This window comes from Thunnus maccoyii, chromosome 22, assembly GCF_910596095.1.
Source record: "Thunnus maccoyii chromosome 22, fThuMac1.1, whole genome shotgun sequence".
Classification (NCBI taxonomy): Eukaryota; Metazoa; Chordata; class Actinopteri; order Scombriformes; family Scombridae; genus Thunnus; species Thunnus maccoyii.
In genome coordinates this window covers 24,918,311-24,938,941 of record NC_056554.1, presented here as the reverse complement: position 1 = coordinate 24,938,941, position 20,631 = coordinate 24,918,311, and the positions used below count along the sequence as shown (strand labels likewise).

Here is a 20,631-nt window from a genome sequence, read left to right as displayed (position 1 = left end):
CCAAATGATGCAACATGGTGGGGTCTGTGGAAGAGGACCTGCTCCCCATGTAGATATAAAGGGCTCATTCTAAGGTAACGAAAACACGACGATTCTTATATTCAGGTGATTAAACACTAATTAAAACACACTTATGAATATTATATTCCATTTCTGTCAAGTCAGTTCCGTTAGATGCCACTAAATTCTACAAACTGCACCTTTAAATGTTAATAAACACATCTAAACATAACCATAAAACAGATTACTAAATCTGTAGCTGTAGCAACAGGCGCATGTTGTGCTGCAAGATCAGATATTTTGATGGAAAAGAAAAGAAACATACATGTTGTCATTGAACATTTTACTGATATGTTCAGTATCATTATTTTCTCGACTTGCCAGATATGTTACGTAACTACATTTCTTCATTATGTTGACAGAAAATGTTCAGGTGACATTACGATTCCTTCTGAGCTGTATTGTGGTTGCAGTTTAATAGAATATAAACGTAACAGTCGAGCAAAAGTTCTGTCCAGCTGATCGTCCAAACAACCAGATTAATGATCAGTTAATCAGGTGTTGTGACCTCAAACTGAATGTTAAACAGCAGCCAATCTGACAGAAATTTTGCTTGAATGTAAAGTTAGTCAGGCTTCATGTGTACAGTGTCTTCCCGGCTTTCATGACAGTTTGTGATTGGTCAGTAGTGCAAATTCACTAAAAGATTGAATCGAAATTTCATTTACCTTCTGCTGGTGAATCCACAGATCAACTCATTTAGGAGACGCTAGCAGAAAAATCAGAGGAAGACTAAATGCATTAAAATTCATCCTCTGAGCAACAATAATGACCGTAGAATAGTTGATAGTTGATATCTCACTCTGGACCAAAATGGTGGACAAACATTAAAACCCTCCTGTCAACAGAGAGCCGAAGTCAAACAAGAACTTCATGGTTCTGTTCCAGAAGGAACAAAATCTACTAATAAGTAAAAATCCAGCCTTGAACAGAACCTTTCTCAACAGTATATGATGTGGCTCGCCTCATATGTTTAGATAAGGATGGGAGTTTTCTGAAAAAAACATCTAATACTGTTGTTTATTTAATATTTATGTTTTTAGCAGCCTTTAACGAACTCCATTTCCCATAAGACCTAGACCTCAGCAGGACAGATAGACGTCTTAACACAGCTACAAACATCAACAGCGACTTTAGAGGAAAGCGTTGGGGAGTTTTATGGAATTAATTACCCGCGCTGCGATGTTTGTAGTTCTTTTAACGGGAGTTGTAGTTTTTTTCTGTGCACACAACAAAAATGTTGTTTAACTTTGTTGAAATGGTTTAAATGTGTGACAGCGGCTGCTTTAGTGGAGCCGAGCGGTCTGAGAATATGGAAAGTAAACTCCAGGAACACGGTTCATGTTGAATGAGAGATTGTGTTCAGATACAGAAGCTGGACAGGAAGTGATGTAATGACTTTGGGTTTCTCTGGAGGACTCTGTTCCTTAACTCCACATGAAAATGACATCAGTACACACACACACACACACACACACACACACACACACACACACACACACACACACACAAACACACACACACCATTTTTACATATCGCTCTATCTTGATGACAATTAAACACAGAACCTTTGTCAGTAACATTTAACCTTTCCACACACATGAAATGACGACACCTGCGCATCTGTTTAGTGTGTTTTAATTTAGCTGATACAATCATCGATGACAGATAAGATAAACACACACACACACTCACACACACACACACACACACACACACACACAAACAGAAATACACAAAAAAACACAGACACAACAGTCATTATAGGATCATATAGAATATTTCATACAAAATACACTTTATAGACACATATTTCCCTTCAGATAAATGTCAACATTAAAGAAGTTAATGAATAGAACAGGAAGTCAGCGCTGGATCAACACACACACACCCACACACACACACACGCACACACATATACTGTATTATGTCACCAGTATCATATTAACACACACTAATTTTCTATAATGTCCTCCTCACCTGCGGCTGTGTGTGTGTGTGTGTGTGTGTGTGTGTGATATCAGTTTATCCAAAGTGAAACCAAATATTCAGGCTCTAAACTTCAATGGAAGAAAGGGGAAAAAGCCCTTCATCGCATCACTAAAGAACATCATGTACGTGAGAACATTAAACAGGGGAAAGAAGATGTTAAAAAATCTACAAACACACAGAAAAGACAGTAATAAGGTTCATTTCAATGCTGATATTACATGAGTAAAGTAACTCCAGGTGCTAAATAAGTATAAGTCTTTAAAGTAGAAAGTCTCCAAACTAAAAAAAAATTAAACAAATTCAAGTAAAGCAGCAGAACCTTTAATAATAATAATAATAATAATTTTATTTATACAGTACTTTTCAAGCATAAGAACAAAGTGCTTTCCGGATGAAAATGATTTACAGAATAAAAATAACCGCGTCTCCTACAAATGACATTTATATTTGCAACAAGTCGTCCAAATCAAAGGACAAAATATGTCGTAGAAATGTCCAAAACCGTTTTAATCACTGTAGGAAAATAAACATGTTTGGGGCGTCCTGGTTAAGAACAATGCTGGTTTGATTCCGGCTGTGGACCTTCTCTCTCTACTCATATTTAATCTGTCAAATAAAAGCAAAAACAAAACAAAACAAAACAAAAATAGTCTGACAAAAAAGAAAAGAAAAATAAACATGTTTTATTACATGACAACAATGTGACCATGATTAAGGTCTGGAGGGATCATGGTTCGGGTTAAAGTTATAATCTAGAAGATTTTAATTTAAATAAACGTCTGTTAAGCATTTGCAGTAATATGATTATTGTAAACAGTGTCTGTGGTGACTTTCCTGCCATGCATTCAAATCACAAGCGGAGCAGTGAGTGACGTGTTTTCCATCATTCAGCGGTTGATCCACCAGAGAGGGTGGGCGGGGCTAACGCAACAGACTCGCTCTTTGATTCGCTTGTGCTAGCGTGACATCACACAGCGACTGGGGGGGGGGGGGGGGGGTGGAGTCGTAGTGAGGTTACATCGCTGTCTCTCTCCTCTGCATCATGGATGTATAAATAGCTGCAGGTGTGTGTGTTTCACAGAGCTGAGCTTTGGCTGAGTGGTCAGTGCAGTCAGCTGTGGTCTGAGAGATCAGAGTTCAAAACCTGGTGTGGGAGCTAGGGAAGTGCAGACAGTCCTGTACTTGTATCTGTATTTGTTGAGGCAGCAAAATTATTTGTATTTGTATTCGAATAAAAGTGGAAAGCTTAAAAATCCTGTTTTTCTTTTTATTATGCTTTTAATTTTAGAAAATTACAGTGTTACAATAAGTGTTCATGAATAAACTACCTTATGAAGGAGGTCCCCACACCAGGTTTCAAACTGGAGTCTCCCAGATCATAGACGACTGCGCTGACTACTGAGTTAAAACTTTACTCATCGCCTCATTGCAGACAGACCTCTACCTATTTATACACCCATAACACAGAGACAGCACAGCGTGTAACATGTAGAAGAACTTCAAAAGCGATTCTTGCTTTGCATTTTTCATTTATTGCCTATTTTTTACAACCTAACTAAAGGAGAAGAGGAACAACAGGTTATGGAGAGTCCCTTGGGACTTACCCCTGATAGACGTAACAGCGGAGCAGAGGAGAGATACTGAGATAACGATGTCACTGACCTGCAAACTGGTATTTGACATGGGGTTTTTTTTTCTTCCCAAAAACAAACAATTTTTAAAATATTTGTATGAAACAAATATTCATATAAAACCCACTATTTGTGCTTTGCTGAATAATGTATTTATATTCGGGCACACCCCTTGTGGGAACCCTACTTTGGAAAGGAGTTTATTGAAGAAAACTTATTTCAACACTTTAATATCCGCCTATTTCCACTTTTATTCAAATACAAATAATTTTGCTGCCTCAAGAAATGCGGATAAAAATATGAATATTGGGCTCTCTGCACATCCCTATCAGAGACACTGTGAGGTCCAAAACCACACCTGCAATTACCACTTAACGCCATATGGTGCCGCCAAAGACAACGAAATGGAGATATTCGAGATGGCTACTTTAAAATTTAAGTTAAAGGGGGCATATCATGCATGTTGTGATGTCAGATGTCCATGTTAAACACAACCCTGCCTCCTAGAAATTATGTTCATATACGGCTAAATTGCAACAGCAAAAACAGTATAAAGTCCAGAGGTTGTGATATGTAGCACAACAGCTAGTGAAGCTGTAAACAGAACTGCGGTCCTGCACATGCTCAGTGGCGTCTGCCTTACACAGAACTACTCTCCAGAGACTGAAAACATGATGCTGTTATTAGTCTTACAAACTAACATGACCAAACTCTTCATGATGAAGGAACATGTGACCCAGTGCAGCGGTGTGACTCACTGACATGTTTTTAATAATTTCTGGACAACAACAGAGGAATAAGATATATCAGGCTTTGATACACACACAATACTTGTTAGTACATCAGTTTATTGTTGGTTTGGATCCAAACATGAAGAAAAATATCAGAATGATCTTTTAAGAAAAAAGATCAATGAATAATTAAAAGAAAACAAATATCATAACCTTACAGTAAAACAGTACAGACAGAGCTGAAAACAATAAAACTGAGTCTCATACAAAGCACACACACACACACACACACACACACACACACACACACACTCAGAGGGATGAGTTGAGTATCGAGGCTGCTGGCTGTTTCATTCATTATACTGACATGATAAAGAACAGAGAGAGTTCATTGTACTACTCATGTTGTGGGGACTTACCTTCCTTTTGGGGATGAAAATCAAGTCCCTGTAACTTGAATCATTAAGTTTTATTGTGAAGACTTGGTTTAAGTTTAATGTAAGTCTCCAGAAAATGAGTTTAAGTTAATGTAATGTCCTCTGAAGTTATAAAAACACGACTGTGTGTGTTTATCTGCAGAAAACAGATGGTGGCGATTGAGTGAGTTTCTACCTTACAGCAGCAGTAAGAGACAGACGATCCAGTTAAAGTGGACAACACTGCCACCCTGTGGTCACATGTAGAAATGCAGCATCTTTGAGGCGCTCAAACAGAAACAGAGACATTTTAAATATGTACATTTCTGGTAATTTCCTCCTCCAGACAAGTCAGAGGGGTGAGGTCATGATGCAGTAATTTCTGGGAGAAATGTAAATGTAACCTTTTAAGAACAAAACTAATTACATTTACTCAAGTACTGTACTTAAGTACAGTTTTGAGGTACTTCTACTTTACTTGAGTATTTCCATGTGATGCTACTTTATACTTCCACTCCACTACATTTCAGAGGGAAATATTGTACTTTCTACTCCACTACATTTATTTGACAGCTTTAGTTACTTTTCAGATGAAGATTTGACACAATGGATAATATAACAAGCTTTTAAAATACAACACATTGTTAAAGATGAAACCAGTGGTTTCCAACCTTTTTGTCTTTTGACGTCTTACAAAAAGCAGTGTGTAGTCGGGGTCACATTTCACATGTCTATGAGTTGTTAACAGCTCCACCAAATAGTGATTTTTCCCTCTAAACTTCTCACATGCTTTCATTTCAATAAATGTTCAAATGATCCAATATTTCAGCAAAAATCAAAGATTAGAGAAAAAGTCAGAAAACTGAAAACAGATTTGTGTATCAGAACTTTGTTTTTTCTTCTTTCCTCTCCCATTAATCATCTCACCACCCCTCAGATTTATCTGCTGACCCTTTGGAGGGGCCCGACCCCTAGGTTGGGAACCACTGGACTAAACTAGCTAACTGTATGTAAAGTAGTGTAAACTAGCTCCACCTCCAGCAGCTACAACAGTAACATGCTGCTCTAACACTGATGCTTCACTATTAATAATCTAATGATGTCATATATAATAATATATCAGTCAGAGGGACCAAACCACTACTTTTACTGCAATACTTTAACTACATCAAGCTCATAATACTTATGTACTTTTACTGCAATACTTTAACTACATCAAGCTCATAATACTTATGTACTTTTACTGCAATACTTTAACTACATCAAGCTCATAATACTTATGTACTTTTACTGCAATACTTTAACTACATCAAGCTCATAATACTTATGTACTTTTACTGCAATACTTGAACTACATCAAGCTCATGATACTTATGTACTTTTACTGCAATACAGGAACTACATCAAGCTCATAATACTTATGTACTTTTACTGCAATACTTTAACTACATCAAGCTCATAATACTTATGTACTTTTACTGCAATACTTTAACTACATCAAGCTCATAATACTTATGTACTTTTACTGCAATACTTTAACTACATCAAGCTCATAATACTTATGTACTTTTACTGCAATACTTTAACTACATCAAGCTCATAATACTTATGTACTTTTACTGTAGCAGGATTTTTCATGCAGGACTTTTACTTGTAATGGAGTATTTTTACATTGATGTATTGGAACTTTTACTGAAGTAAAGGATCTGTCGAAATCGTGAGACGTACCTTTGTGTTGCCTAGATACAAGAGAAGCAACGTCATCAGACAGCGTATCGTGTTCAAGCCAGTGGCGCACATGCTGTGAATGGCTGCTTCGTGTTGGGCTCCTGTTTTTCTCTGGACTCAAGAGTAATGTTTGGTTACGTGCAGCTTCTGTTTTGTTCACGTATGATAAAATAGTAGCTGTACGTACAACCGGGCTTGGTAAGGTTGATGTGAATATTAGTAATAAGTGACGAACACTGTGGAAATCCCATGACTCATTTTCTACTTCAACCAAGCAACACGGAACAAACTGTTAAAATCTGAATACTTCTTCCATCACTGCTAGTGAGTAAGTGTAGTGTGTGCTGGTAGCTATATTAGTGGAGGTGTTGGGACAGAACCAGCGCTCCCGTCTCCGCATAGACGTGAATATGAGGCGAGTTACGGTTTCACGGCACCAGTGTGTGATATATGTGATATATATATGTGTGATATATGTGAATAAAGAGAGAGAGCGAGAGCGCAGCTGCGGTCGAGCGAGCCAGATAGTGAATAAAGAGAGAGAGCGCTAGAGGTGAGAAACCGGAGTTACAAGTGGTATTCCTGTTAACTGGTTCTCTTTCCTTGTAATTGTAAACGTCGAGAGTTTCTCGGCAGTGACAGCACATGTTTAAATCAGAGAGGAAACGTTGTTGACCTGCAAATGCCTGATGATGATTTTATATCACTCATAATTTCATAGACTAGACTATCCATCTGATAAATTCAGCTCATGGTTTATGGAGTTCAATGAAACTGTGGGATCAGAAGTATTCCTAACCATATTTTGATGTATTTTCTTCAAAATAAAAACTCTCCACCTGGGTTTCGACACAAACTGACGGTACATTGTGCTGCATCACTGAGCGATGCGGCTTTGAGAACTACCTATATACCCAAACACACAGCTTATTTAGAGGCAAAAACAACCGTATATTATCTTCGGGTTTTAAAATACCTCTGCTAGATTAACTTGAGACCACTGTTACTGCAGCGATAGCTGCCACACAAGCCCAGTTTCCGCCTCCGAAGTGAAACATGGGCGTGCTTTTTTTGGAAAGAGAAGTACCCATTTCCAGTGAAATGACACGTCATTTGAAAAGAACGACATTGAAAGGAGTGGAGATTTGTAAGTACATCTTCATTACTTTATCCGTCATCTTTATGTTGCAGAACTTGTATATGTATACGTTGTATATGTGTAAGCCTATAGTACGTATGTTTTTTTTTTTTCCTGTGAATTACATTTGAAGTAATAAGCGAGGTAAGAGACAACTCATAGAAGAAGAAGAAGAATAGAAAGCTTTCATTGTAATTGTATTGTAGATACAACGAAATTAGGAGCCCATTCCTGGTTGGTGCATTAAAAACACAGTAAAATATAGTCTCACAGAACACAAAATAAACTAAACTAGATATAGATAAAACGGTAAAGTTTGATTGGCACTAACGCCCCTAAGGTATTGGAACCATGGGAGGTCACCATCCTAGGAAAAAAAAAAATTGGCATGCTGTTGAGACTTTATTTGCTAGCGAGGGGCATTTATTGAGTTCACTCATGATGTACTTCACTCATGGGGTATCTGTAATCTGTAGGACAGAAACCACTTCACCAGTTTAAATGCTCAGTTTTGGACACATTGGACTCAGATGCATGACCCAGAATCAGGGAGATTGAATTAAAATAAGTCTGGACAGGATTTGTCAACAGGTGGTCAGTCCAAACAGGAAAACTGAACTAAAGGGTCAAATGTGCAGGCAAAAACAGATGACAGGAAGGCTGAATGCTGAGGCAGAATGAGAGGAAAGTGGCTGGCTATGGGAGTCAGGTGATGACTGAAGGTAGAAAACAATAATCTCACTGGAGATGAGTCGGGCCTGTGCAGAATCGATCACTGGTGTTCACAGCGCAATGTGTTCTGTTTGATGAAAATGTGGCCACAGTTTTCGGAGCGAGGAGAGACCTCAAAGTTGATTGATTTAGATTTTTGACCAGAAGCATAACATCTTATGGAAACTCTTTTTGTAACTGTAAAGATTTATATTTTATCTGTTTGATATTGTACTAAGAAGTTTTGTTTTGTTAACAGAATAATTGTTGTGTGTCAGTAGCCTCCAAATATTACAGACAGCCTCCAATATTAATATAACAATCAATTTTTGTTAGTATCGTGAAGCAACACAAAACTTTCCATAACAAGTAAAGAAACATCTTACAGTCTAAATATCTGACAAAAATATATCTGAACAAAAAACTGTCTTGGATTTCTGCTTTCCTGTCCCCGTGTATATTGACAATTGATTGATTTCTTTATCTCTTTTGTCAAATTCAAGAGGTACCCTGCCATACACAAGAACATCTCTAAAACTCTAAAACAACAATTAGGCCTATTGGAGTAAAAGCTGAACAGATTGAACAGATCAGCTTCTGATCTAGCAGGATGTGAGTGTTTCTGTGACTTCTTGTATAGACTTGGGAAGGCTGGGAAGAAACATCAGGCTCTGAAATGAGAGGGAGAGAACAGGAAAAAGGAAATATGATGTAAGAAGCATTAAAATTGATTGTCGCCATGGCATATAGGGCTTATGAAATCCTGTTCCTTTATTTGATAGTTCCCTGTGCAGAGCAACTGGAAAAAGGGGAAAGAGAGCATGAACACGAACATAATTGGGAGTTCTTTAAAATCACTGTGTTATCCTCATGATTTAATGCATTTTGATGGAAAAGAAGATGCTTCTAACCGTGACTATGTTCATTTTGTGTGTGTGTCTGCAGTGTTTCCGGTGTCCGGCTCAGATGTTGTGAAGTCGAGAAGATGAGTGATTGTGCAGAGGAAGAGGTGGACAGAGCAAAGTCTCCAGGATGCAGCTGTCTGTCGATGAAGAGTAACCACTCTAAGGGATATCCTGTAAACTTCAATACTGAACCTGCACCTCATTCACACTCACTGTAAGAGGAATTTAATGTCACACAGAACTGCGACACGTACAAAGTTAAATGTGTTATTTGCCTTAACAAGAACTTGTGCATTCCTTTTGATGTTTGTTTTTACAGACACTGCAACCAGAGAAAGAGAGCAAAGTCTGTGGAGACTACATGTCAGTCGATGACGAGTGACTGCTCTGATGATTTTCCTCTAGGCTCTAGTGATGAAAGTCAGCCTTCACCTACAAAGTAAGATGACTAACAGAACTCTTAAAGAAGACATGTTCTGCACATTCCCTGGTCTATATTTATATTCTGGGGCTCTACTGGAATATCTCTATATGGTTTCCAGTTAAAAACTCCTTATTTATCTTATACTGGCCCTTTATGCAGCCCCTCAGTTCAGCCTCTGTCTGAAACAGGCCGTTTTAGCTCTTGTCTCTTTAAGGCCCCGCCTCCTGATGAGCCCACTCTGCTCTGATTGGTCAGCTTCAGGAAGCTTCCTCCAGCTCCAGAGGCTATGTAAACAAACTATAGTAGCAGGATTTCACTTCTTTTTCTCCTTCTTTACTCCAAATGTCAACTTCTGAAATCCATCTGTACATATTGTAGCTGAATCAGATCTGAAATGTGAGAGTGGACAACAACTTTAGCAACATCCTTAGCAGCAAAGGTAGCAGAATGGAGTGCTATTTGTGGGCATGTGCGATAATCTGTTGTCATCATGAAGAGAAAGTAGAGGTATCTTCGCAACCAGAGTGTTCAGAACATTGATGTATAATAAAACTGAATATGGCGCCACCTTTTAACCTTGCTGCCAGTTACTTCCAGTGGCAACTCGTGGTATTGCCGTGAAAAAAATCCCCTGCGGCCCAAAAGGTATTTTCCTCATAGACCACCATTATAAAGAGATGTCTATAAAACTGTTGACAGGATACCGACAACTGTAAATAGGACCGATAATTACTCTTTGTATTTTGAATTTTTAATCCATGAAGGTTTTATATTTGTAAAACTTTCCTTGAACCTAGAAAAGCAATCTGTGACATCATCCCAATGTAAAGTCTACAGGCTGCATGGGAGAAACACAACTGTGCACAACACGTAAGCAAACCCAGAAGCTACAAACTTTCTTGGCTCTTGTGCCAGGCCGTCAATTTTCATTTGACTGAATAGGCGCCATCTTTGAGTCCGGTATCCAGTTCCTATAATACAGTAGTCACCAACCCTGCTTCTGGAGAGCTACTACCCTGCAGGTTTTAGGTATCTCCCCACTTTAACACACCTGATTCTAATAATAAACTTGTTATCAAGCATATGAAGCTTGTCAAGGGCTTGATAACTCTGTGACTTTTGACTTTCAGAGCGCACATTCATCCACCTCACGCTTTGGAACTCTTACCATATTTAACATTCGAAATCTGACACTATAACAGTATATGACTGAAAATCACAAAAAGCACAATATGTCCCCTTTAATGTTTCAAAATACTTAAAATGAACTAGTCTGTATGACAAGTTGTCTTCTCTGACAGGGTGACCAATCTCTGCAATGAGCTAAACATACTTTAAATAAAAGCTGAAGACAGGAGTTGGCCTTTAAAGACTTTCCTCAAAAGCATTCAACGTGCACTGGGTTGTGTGAAGAATGAAGTGCAATCCCTGGCTACTTTCACACCTCCACACACCTGACCAATCACTGCACAAACTTGGCATGATTGGCAATTACGACATCGGAAAGAGAATTTTCAAATGCTGTTAAACGATCTGACAAGCACTTAGTTTGAAGCATACTGAGACCTTTAGAGCAGGTATTAAGGAAAGATCTTCAATGTAAAGGGGTCTTCATCTGGAATTCAGATTCTATATTGAAATATTAATCCTAACATCTAGACAGTATGTGAAATATTTAATTAAAAGTTTTTATTGAAAAAGAACTGCCTTTTTTCCACAGGGGGAGGGAGAGGTGTGGTGGTGCTGAGGAGGAGCTGCTGTCCTGCTGTGTCCCAGGTACAGATCACATCACACCATGGGGGGTCCAGTCTGGTTCATCATTAGTCTTTTTGCAGTGTGGGTAGTGTTTGTTAGCATCGTAACTCGCTAAATTAAGATATTGACCTTTGCAAACATTATACCTGGTAAACATCAACTTGTTTGAACTGTCTTCTTATGTTTTAAATTTAAAACATTTCATAGCAGCTTTGCTATTGGTTGACAATGTCAAACCTGACATGGAAATATATTTCTCTGCTGTGACCAAATCCATGTATTGTGATTCTCAAATAATTTGAGTATTATGCGACAGAAATATTCAGTTATACATGCTAGTGACTGAGTCCTAAGCCTTGTTCTGATTTTTTTTCCTGCTCTTATTGATCATTTTTACGTTTGGCACCAAAAAATGAACACCAAAGTCTTTAACCCTCCTGTTGCCCTCGGGTCAATTTTGACCTGGGAGGACAACAGGTGTCATTATGTGCTGTTATCACCACTGTCAGCACCACCCGGAAACCGGAACCAATTACCAAACAAGGTAGTCTCATAAATGGGAGTTCACATAGAATGTTAATATCTGAGAGATATCAACATTCAAGGGTGAACAAAGAAGGGTTGAATTTGAGCTCTGACTCCTTCAATCAGCCACTTTTCACAATATGTTACACACAATACTGACAAAAGAACTTCTCTTTAAAGATATAACAGTGTTTATTAAACTTAGCAAAATTAACAAAGTTAACAAATGCTTCATTCAATAAATGAGTGTGCATGTGCGCGCGCGACAAGATGGCTATGGGGCCTGACGTGATGATGTCGTCGATCTGCGACGTGACTATTGGAGTGAGTCACGTCATGCGAGAACTGGATGGCGGAAGTATGGCGGTGTCTTGGTTAGACAGAAGCAAGGTGGCGCCGCTTGGTGGTTGGCGTCTTGCACTCACCCAATTCCGTGAAAAACACACGTGTCTGATGGCGGATACGGAAAGACAAAGCAAAGCTTTGTCTGACGTTATCTGACCATCAGATGTGCAAAAGATGTCGGTGCGTGTACCTGTGTGCGCGCGCGTGTACCTGTGTGCGCGCGCGCGTGTGTGTTAGTCGCAAGAGAGGGAGAAGAAGGAAAGAAAGTGATCGTGAGGGGAAGAGAAACGGTTCCTTTGTCCACAGACAGTGTGCATACGGACGGCAGTCTGTGATGCACGTTGTCTGGTTTCTGATCGAGAAAGCAACTTACTTTCTCACTCACGGTGGCACAAACACACCCGAGTGGGACAAACACAAAACAGTCTAGTGTGGTGAACACAACTAAACAGGCAGCAAACTTAAAATACTCCTAAGAGTAAGCAGAGAAAATGGACTCGGCGGTCTGTCAACTCACACAACAAGAACAATAGCAATAATGCTAAAAAGCTGAATGCTAAACAACAGCAACTGATGCTGAAAAGAACACACAACTAACACTGCCTCTGCCCAGACTTATGCCTCGTACTTGGTTGCTTCAGAAAGCGAGCAGGCTGTTTGTGTAGTCTGTCTTTCTGTCCGGCTTTATCCTTGGCTCAGATGCAGACGGTGGTCGTTCTCACACGGTTGGTGAAAATCATGGCAGCTGGCTCTCAGCAGCGTGGCGGAGAGAACAGCAGAGTCGACTCGGTGAAGAAGAGCGGAGTGTTTCTTCCTTCTCGAGGGAATTTGAGGACGCTGGTTGCAGCAGCAGTCTCTCTCGGATCCAGGAATGTGTTTGGGTGAACACGGGCGAAGTCTCGTCTCGTCCAGCGAGGGGAGTCTTCGATGAAGGGTGCGTGGGGTACCCCCTTTAGTCAAGCTGACTCACAGAGGAGCAGAGGTTACCCCTAGCTCAGTGACATGGGAAAGGCGTGTGTTTCAGGGCGTGCTCAGTTTTTAAAGGGGTGGTGATGTCATGGCTGCGTCATCAGGACGCTCCGCTGTGCAGGAGCGTCTCCGCCAATGAGAGACTGTATGTTGACTGTTCCCTGCTGAGGTGTGAAAATCGCAAAGCATCCTTGGAAATGGAGTTTGCAATGGACTCCCATTGTCTGTAAGCAGCATTTTGGCGCTATTCCTTTGTCTCGGGGGAAACATCCCCCCTTTGGTCTGAAGAGTGGGGTGCTGGCCACAATCTTCAGAGCAACCCAAGGGCCAAGCTTCTCTGTGTGACCTCGTGGTTTGAGGCCCAACACCAACCAGTGTCCCATTCAACCAGACCTAACAACGCAGGTTTGAAAATGCCTGAGGATACAGGACAAAAGTATATCAGTTAAACCTTATTGATTCTTAACAGTTATTTTTTTTCTCCTCCACAGTGGTCGAAGGACTGATGAAGGTTTTAGATGAATATAAGATCAGTCTGAGGAGAAGATGTGAATGTGTGACTGAAGGAACTGATGAAACAGGAAGCAGAACCTTCCTCAACAGGATCTACACTGAGCTCTACATCACAGAGGGACAGAGTGAAGAGGTTAATACTCAACATGAGGTTTGGAAGCTTGAGTCAGCCTCCAAGATGGAGGAAAACATTCAAATTAAGTGCCACAACATCTTTCAAGTCTTACCTGACCAACAGAAACATGTCAGAGTTGTTCTGACGAACGGTGTTGCTGGCGTTGGAAAAACATTCTCAGTGCAGAAGTTCACTCTGGACTGGGCAGAGGGCTTAGAAAACCAAGATGTCAGTCTGGTGATCCTGCTTTCGTTCAGGGAGCTGAACTTGATCAGAGATGAGCAGTACAGTCTTCTCATGCTGATCCATGTTTTCCATCCAACATTACAGAAGGTCACAGCAGAGAAGCTTGCTGTCTGTAAGGTTTTGTTCATCTTTGATGGCCTGGATGAAAGCAGACTTTCACTGGATTTCAAGAACAATGCAGTTGTATCTGATGTCACACAGAAGTCACCAGTCAATGTGCTGTTGACAAACCTCTTCAAGGGGAATCTGCTTCCGTCGGCTCTCGTCTGGATAACTTCCCGACCTGCAGCAGCCAATCAGATCCCTCCTACATGTGTTGACAGGGTAACAGAAGTACGAGGCTTCACTGACGCCCAGAAGGAGGAGTACTTCAGGAGGAGATTCAGTAATGAAGAGCTGTCCAGCAGAATCATCTCACACATCAAGATGTCCAGCAGCCTCCACATTATGTGTCACATCCCAGTCTTCTGCTGGATCATTGCTTCAGTTCTGGAGCCCATGTTGATTACAGACCAGAGAGGAGAGCTGCCCAAGACCCTGACTGACATGTACTCACACTTCCTGCTGGTTCAGACAAAGAGGAAGAAGCACAAGTATGAGGAGGGACATGAGACAAGTCCACAGGAGCTGACGGAGGCTGACAGGGAAGTTCTTCTGAAGCTGGGGAGGCTGGCGTTTGAACAACTGGAGAAAGGAAACATCATGTTCCACCCAGAAGACCTGGAGCAGTGTGGTCTTGATATCACAGAGGCCTCGGTGTACTCAGGATTTTGTACAGAGATCCTTAAAAGAGAGCATGTGATCTTCCAGAAATCCATCTACTGCTTTGTTCATCTGAGCATTCAGGAGTTTCTTGCTGCAGTGTATATTTTTCATTGTCAAGCAAACAAGGATAGCGAGACACTGGAGACATTCCTTGGAAAGGACTGGGGGAGGTATCGTAGCTGTGACCCATCCCTGGATATGTTCCTGAGGAAAGCCATGGATGAATCACTACAGAGCAAAAATGGCCACCTGGATTTATTTGTCCGCTTCCTTCATGGCCTTTCACTTGAGTCAAATCAGAGACTCTTAGGAGGCCTGCTGAATGACACAGAAAAGAGTCCAGAAGACATCCAGAGAGCCATCCACAACCTGAAGGAGATGAGCACTTATACCATCTCTCCTGACAGAAGCATCAACATCTTCCCCTGTCTAATGGAAATAAATGACCGCTCAGTACATCAGGAGATCCAAAAGTACCTGAAGTCAGAGAACACATCAGAGACAAAACTCTCTGAGATCCACTGCTCAGCTCTGGCCTACATGCTGCAGATGTCAGAGAAGGTCCTGGATGTACTGGACATGAAGGCACACAGGACATCAGAGGAGGGTCGACTTAGACTTATCCCAGCAGTCAGGAACTACAGACAGGCTCGGTGAGTCCAGGATCCATATTTACTCTTAGGATTTTTGTTGAAAGATGATCTAGGACTAAAAGTACTTCTATCTAAATGTTAGACTTGTATTCTCAAATAAAAGTAAGTCACTGTGTTAATTTTTGTAGACAAAATCTAAACTATGGCAAAAAATATTTGTTGACAACTTTTCATGACGAGAACAAGACTAAAACTAAATTTTAAAAAAAGCAGTTTAAGCAAAATTTTTTACGTCATGAAACAAAAATCAAATGATAACCTGAAAGATGGATAGATTCATTAATTGCGCTTTGAATGCAAAGTCATATTAAACAACAAAATAATTTTTGACCTTTTTTCACAACAAAAACGAGACTAAAACTAAATAAAAAGTAACCTTTGAAAACAGGGACAATGACAAAATGTTTAACATTTTTTGTTAACAAATGAAAACTAAAGGATTATATAAAAGACAGATGAAGGACAAATGGACTGAATGAAGTAAATGCAAATCACACGTTGATGATTTAGCTGTTTAAGATGTTGCAGTACCATTAATAAGAACCATTTTGCATTCAGTAACGTTCTGTCTGTCAGTATTTCTAACAGCTTTATGAACTAAATTCATCTACAGTCCACTGAGAATTAGATAAAAAACAGCAACAAAACATTGTGTGAAAATATACAGGCAGCACAGACACATTTATGAAAAGCTAAGTTAACATAGCATTATCAAGCTAATGTTACTTAAGCTATCTTTCTTGTCTCTATCAGAAGGAATGAGTCAGCAGGATTAATGTTGGCAGTCAGCCATCTAAATCGTCTTCTAGATGTTTGCTAAAGAAATATTGCTGCTTTAATGTTGATCAGAAACAGTGCCCGTTTACACTAACTTCGAGATAGACAAGAATGATGCATGTAATCATGGTAACTGTACACAACAAAGATGGTGACAGCTGAAGCCTCAAAATGCTTAGAAGATGTAAAAATTTAAAATGCACGACAGAAATCACTGAGAAAAACTAGACAAGAATGTCTTTATTTTTTGTTCACTAAAACTAACATTTTCATCAAATGACAGAACTAAATCAAAATTAGATGCCAAAATTAACACTGCTACATCACATCACATGTTTTTCTATCAGTTTGGTGAGGTTTTACTCATCAGCATACTGTCAAGTCACACAGCTTTATTTAATTAGTTTTGTGTTGATTATATGTAATTTTTACATGTCATATGTGCCTGCTATCTTGAGCTACACCAATAAATGATTGAGAGATATTTACTGAACATTCTTAGTCATCCAGGTAATTTTATACTGTATCTAGAAGTGCTGTGTTAACATCAAAGTGACTTGCTTTCACCTCTCATCCAAAAGGCTTCTTTATTTTTATCTTTAAGAGCAAGTCCAGTTGCCTTCGACTTAGCATGATTTCACACCAATACATTTTTTTGGAGGCAGCATCTGTTTGCCATTTGAGGAAATTAAACTCAGAACACTTCCACATTTGCTTTACATGCGGTTATTGCCTTTTGGGGTAAATTCAGAGCAATCAGACCTTATACCGTGAAATATTTTATGTTACAAAACCTGTTTTAGGGCAAAGGGCAGCAACCTGAAAATGTTGCCCTATGTGCCACTGAATTTCAGAAGGGAGGAAGTACCCAGTATTCTTTAAGAACAGTCAGAAACTTTTCTGTTTCGGCAAGCAGTATCTGCATTCCTGGCTGAACTAGGCTTTAGGTCAGACACCTTTTTATTCAGTTCTGTGTCAAAGAAATTTTCTCACAATCGTAGTTTGTAGTCTTGATTAAGCAATCATTTTGGTCACCATTATGTGCAATACTGACCATCCAATAATAATAATGTAAGTTTATCATTAATGTAATGTTCTTCTATATGATATGCATGCATGTAACTAGGAATCAGTATGTATGCATGCATAAATGTGTGCATGTAGTGGAAGTATGCAAGAATGGATGTGTGAATTTACAATGTGTATCTGAGGTGAATATATGAATCCTGTATAGGATCTGGATCTGCATTAAAATATTCAGTGACAGACATTTACATTCACATGTTAAAATTCAGGAATCAGTTCTTGATCTAGATCCAGGCAAAAATCAGACAGTTTGTAAATATTATGTACACTTCTAACCAAAGACAAACTGTATCTCACTCAGAAGTTTCACAGCAACATGCATTTTGTTCATTTAGTTTGAGGCACTGCAGCTTGTTGGAGAGCTACTGCTCTTCTCTGGCCTCGGCTCTGAAGTACACCCCCTCCCTGAGAGAGCTGGAGCTGAGTTATAACAGACTGCAGGTTTCAGGAGTGAAGCTGCTGTCTGCTGGTCTGGAGAGTCCAATTTTTAATTAATCTTTTAATTATTATTTATTTGGTTAACTACTATCTTTTGAGTATTTGATGATGTTATTTGGCTCCTTAAACAATGAATAAGAATAGTTTAAACTCAATCTATGGGGTCAAATATTACTGTCAAGTTTATTCATCAAGCACAATCTCATAGAGAAGCAATTCAATTTGTTTTACATAGTGATACAACATTAACTGTAAAGTTCTATTTGAAACCATTTTAATTGTCTACTTTATGAAGTACTTAATAATCTGATGTCCTCTGTTTTTACAGATTAATGTATTAAAGTAAATGATTTCCATGTATCCAGTACTGAAGAATATTAATCTACATTAATGCTGTCCAGTTCAACATCCATTTTAAAATATTTTTGTTTATTGATTTGAGAAGAAGGGCTATAATTTGATCAATTGAAGGACAACTTCCAATAATTATTTTTATACTTGTACTTTTTAACAGTCATCTTGAAGAAAACATACACACAAAGGTGATCTTTGTGGCAATATACACAAGTTTAAAGATGGCCGTTTATGAAATCATAAATATTAACATACGAAAGGGGGAAAAAACTATATGTATATCACTCACTACATCATGTAGACCAAACATTAAAAAAAACATACCATAACATGCAACACTATTTACAAATAAAAACTGGATTAATTTTAAATAAATTAGAAAACAATGAATATACTGTGTATAACAAAACAAAACAAAAAATGATTTTTTACAATTTCTGAAAATATGTTTAATATTGGGTGAAACAACCAAAATAGGATTAAAAGAGGCTTTCATTATATCCCATCTAACATTTTGGCATCAATGTTATTATTAAACCATATTTAGCTTCTGATAAAATGCTGTATCTGTATTTTTAGAATTCAAATTTATTTCTAGTCTGCATATACAAATTCATATTCATACATACATAAACACACGTTTGATGTTAGCTGTGTATGTTGGTATTTACCCCCATTGTTGATTATTGAAACATGTTCCATGATCCTCATAAAGTCATTCATTTATAAAGTCTCTTAACTCCAACATTATTTATTGTTCTGTTAAATAGTTCATTCATTGCTTTGTACATTTTTGGAAGGCTGCTCAGATCCTCCACAGAGTTTGAAGAGACTGAGTGTTGTTTGTGATGTCTTTTACTTATGTTTCTCGTTTCCTTTTTGCACATGTAAATTTCTGTATTTAAAACCTCCGCAGCTGTGATGACTGTCTCCTCTTAACTTCATGTTTTGTTCCTCGCTCAGACTGAGTTTTTGCGGCCTGTCAGAGAGCAGCTGCTACTTTTTGGCCTCAGCTCTGAAGTCCAACCCCTCCCATTTGAGAGAGCTGGATCAGAGTGACAACAAACTGTAGAAATCAGGCATGAAGCTGCTGTCTGCTGGTCTACAGACTCTCAGGTCAGAAAGATTGTATTCAGTTCTGTGTTAAAGAAACATTCTGTCTTCTATTTGTAGTTTGGGTGATCATTTCTATTTATTATAATGAAGTTTTACCCATAGTGTTATTTCTGTGATCTGGGGAAGTGGTGGTATTGCTGGACATGTAACAGCACGTGAGATCACACAGGTTTTAAATTAGTCCAGTGTAACCGAATTAGTCAAAGCAAACAGGAACATTTCAGTTATCAGTTGATATAATGTATCTCACTGCTAAATGTTTCACTTTTAATTAAGTGGTTCAGATAAGTGGGGTCAACTTGATCATTTTTACTAATTAATTTTACAGTAACAGTAAATTTGTTTGAATTTAAATTGTAAATATATAAAATTTAACACAATTTAAAAAAAATTAAATAAATTTTTAATTCTGTTCTTTGTTATTTTTTATTTGGTTAGTGTAACAGTGTTATAATTGTTTTTTATATTTGATATTGTTATTTTGCTCCTTAAACTATAAATATGAGTGATAAAAATCCAGTTATAACTACACCGATGTGTTCATATATTAATGTCAAGTCAAGTTTATTTGTACAACAGAATCTCATACAGAAGCAATTCAGTGCTTTACAGAGTGAAAAAACATTAACGTTGAAGTTTTGTTGAACCTGTTTTTCATTGTCTAATTAGTTTATCAATTTATGAGTTACTTAATAATCTGATGTCCTCTTTTTTACAGATAAATATATTAAATATGTATAAGTATATTATTATTATTATTATTATTATTATTATTATTATTATTATTATTATTCTTACATAGTTATATATATATATATTATATTTAGGGCAGAAATCAACATGCTGGTTCTATTAAAATATAGTTTTTATCAAGGACTGACAAGACAACAGATGAGAGGCTTGTGATGATGACACTATATGTTTGTTGTGCTCTTCCCTGCAGGGTGAAATAATCCGGCATTTCAAGATGTGAGCAATGAGACAGATCCCGACTGTCAAGCTGACATATGACAGACTCTGCAGGCTCATCTGTGAAATGTTCACCTTACAGAGCAACTATAATATCTGTTTTACTGACCTCCAGTGGTTGTAGTTGTATCCATAGTGCAGTGATTAGAAGTTTACACTCCCAGCATACGTACACTAACTGAGCCCTTTTATGAACACCTGTGCAATCTAATGCAACAGTTCTGCCATAAATTCTATTTTTATTTTTATTTTATACGTTTTCAGTTTT

General features: G+C 38.4%; 2 protein-coding genes across 2 annotated transcripts; both read left to right on the top strand.

Moving 5' to 3' along the window:
• The first annotated feature begins 6,611 nt into the window (after window positions 1–6,611).
• LOC121889057 lies at window positions 6,612–14,479 on the top strand. The gene is made up of 6 exons (XM_042400746.1): window positions 6,612–7,706; window positions 9,354–9,527; window positions 9,633–9,752; window positions 11,458–11,513; window positions 13,823–14,219; window positions 14,446–14,479. The coding sequence occupies exons 2-6, from the start codon at window positions 9,394–9,396 to the stop codon at window positions 14,477–14,479; spliced, it is 741 nt and encodes a 246-aa protein (XP_042256680.1). The 5' UTR covers window positions 6,612–7,706; window positions 9,354–9,393.
• Window positions 14,480–14,557: 78 nt separating this feature from the next.
• Window positions 14,558–20,616, top strand: LOC121889662 (protein NLRC3-like). The gene is made up of 3 exons (XM_042401815.1): window positions 14,558–15,623; window positions 19,242–19,394; window positions 20,338–20,616. Exons 1-2 carry the CDS (start codon window positions 14,632–14,634, stop codon window positions 19,348–19,350), a joined length of 1,101 nt encoding a protein of 366 aa, XP_042257749.1. The 5' UTR covers window positions 14,558–14,631; the 3' UTR covers window positions 19,351–19,394; window positions 20,338–20,616.
• The last annotated feature ends 15 nt before the right edge of the window (window positions 20,617–20,631 follow it).

Bases quoted from the DNA above. Each gene is read 5' to 3' on its own strand.
- LOC121889057 (XM_042400746.1), top strand. From the start codon at position 9,394: ATGAGTGATTGTGCAGAGGAAGAGGTGGACAGAGCAAAGTCTCCAGGA. The intron at 9,528-9,632 runs GTAAGAGGAATT...TTGTTTTTACAG, and splicing joins GCACCTCATTCACACTCACT to ACACTGCAACCAGAGAAAGA. The intron at 14,220-14,445 runs GCTGAACTTGAT...AACCTCTTCAAG, and splicing joins ATCCTGCTTTCGTTCAGGGA to GGGAATCTGCTTCCGTCGGC.
- LOC121889662 (XM_042401815.1), top strand. From the start codon at position 14,632: ATGTCCAGCAGCCTCCACATTATGTGTCACATCCCAGTCTTCTGCTGG. The intron at 15,624-19,241 runs GTGAGTCCAGGA...TTCCTCGCTCAG, and splicing joins AGGAACTACAGACAGGCTCG to ACTGAGTTTTTGCGGCCTGT.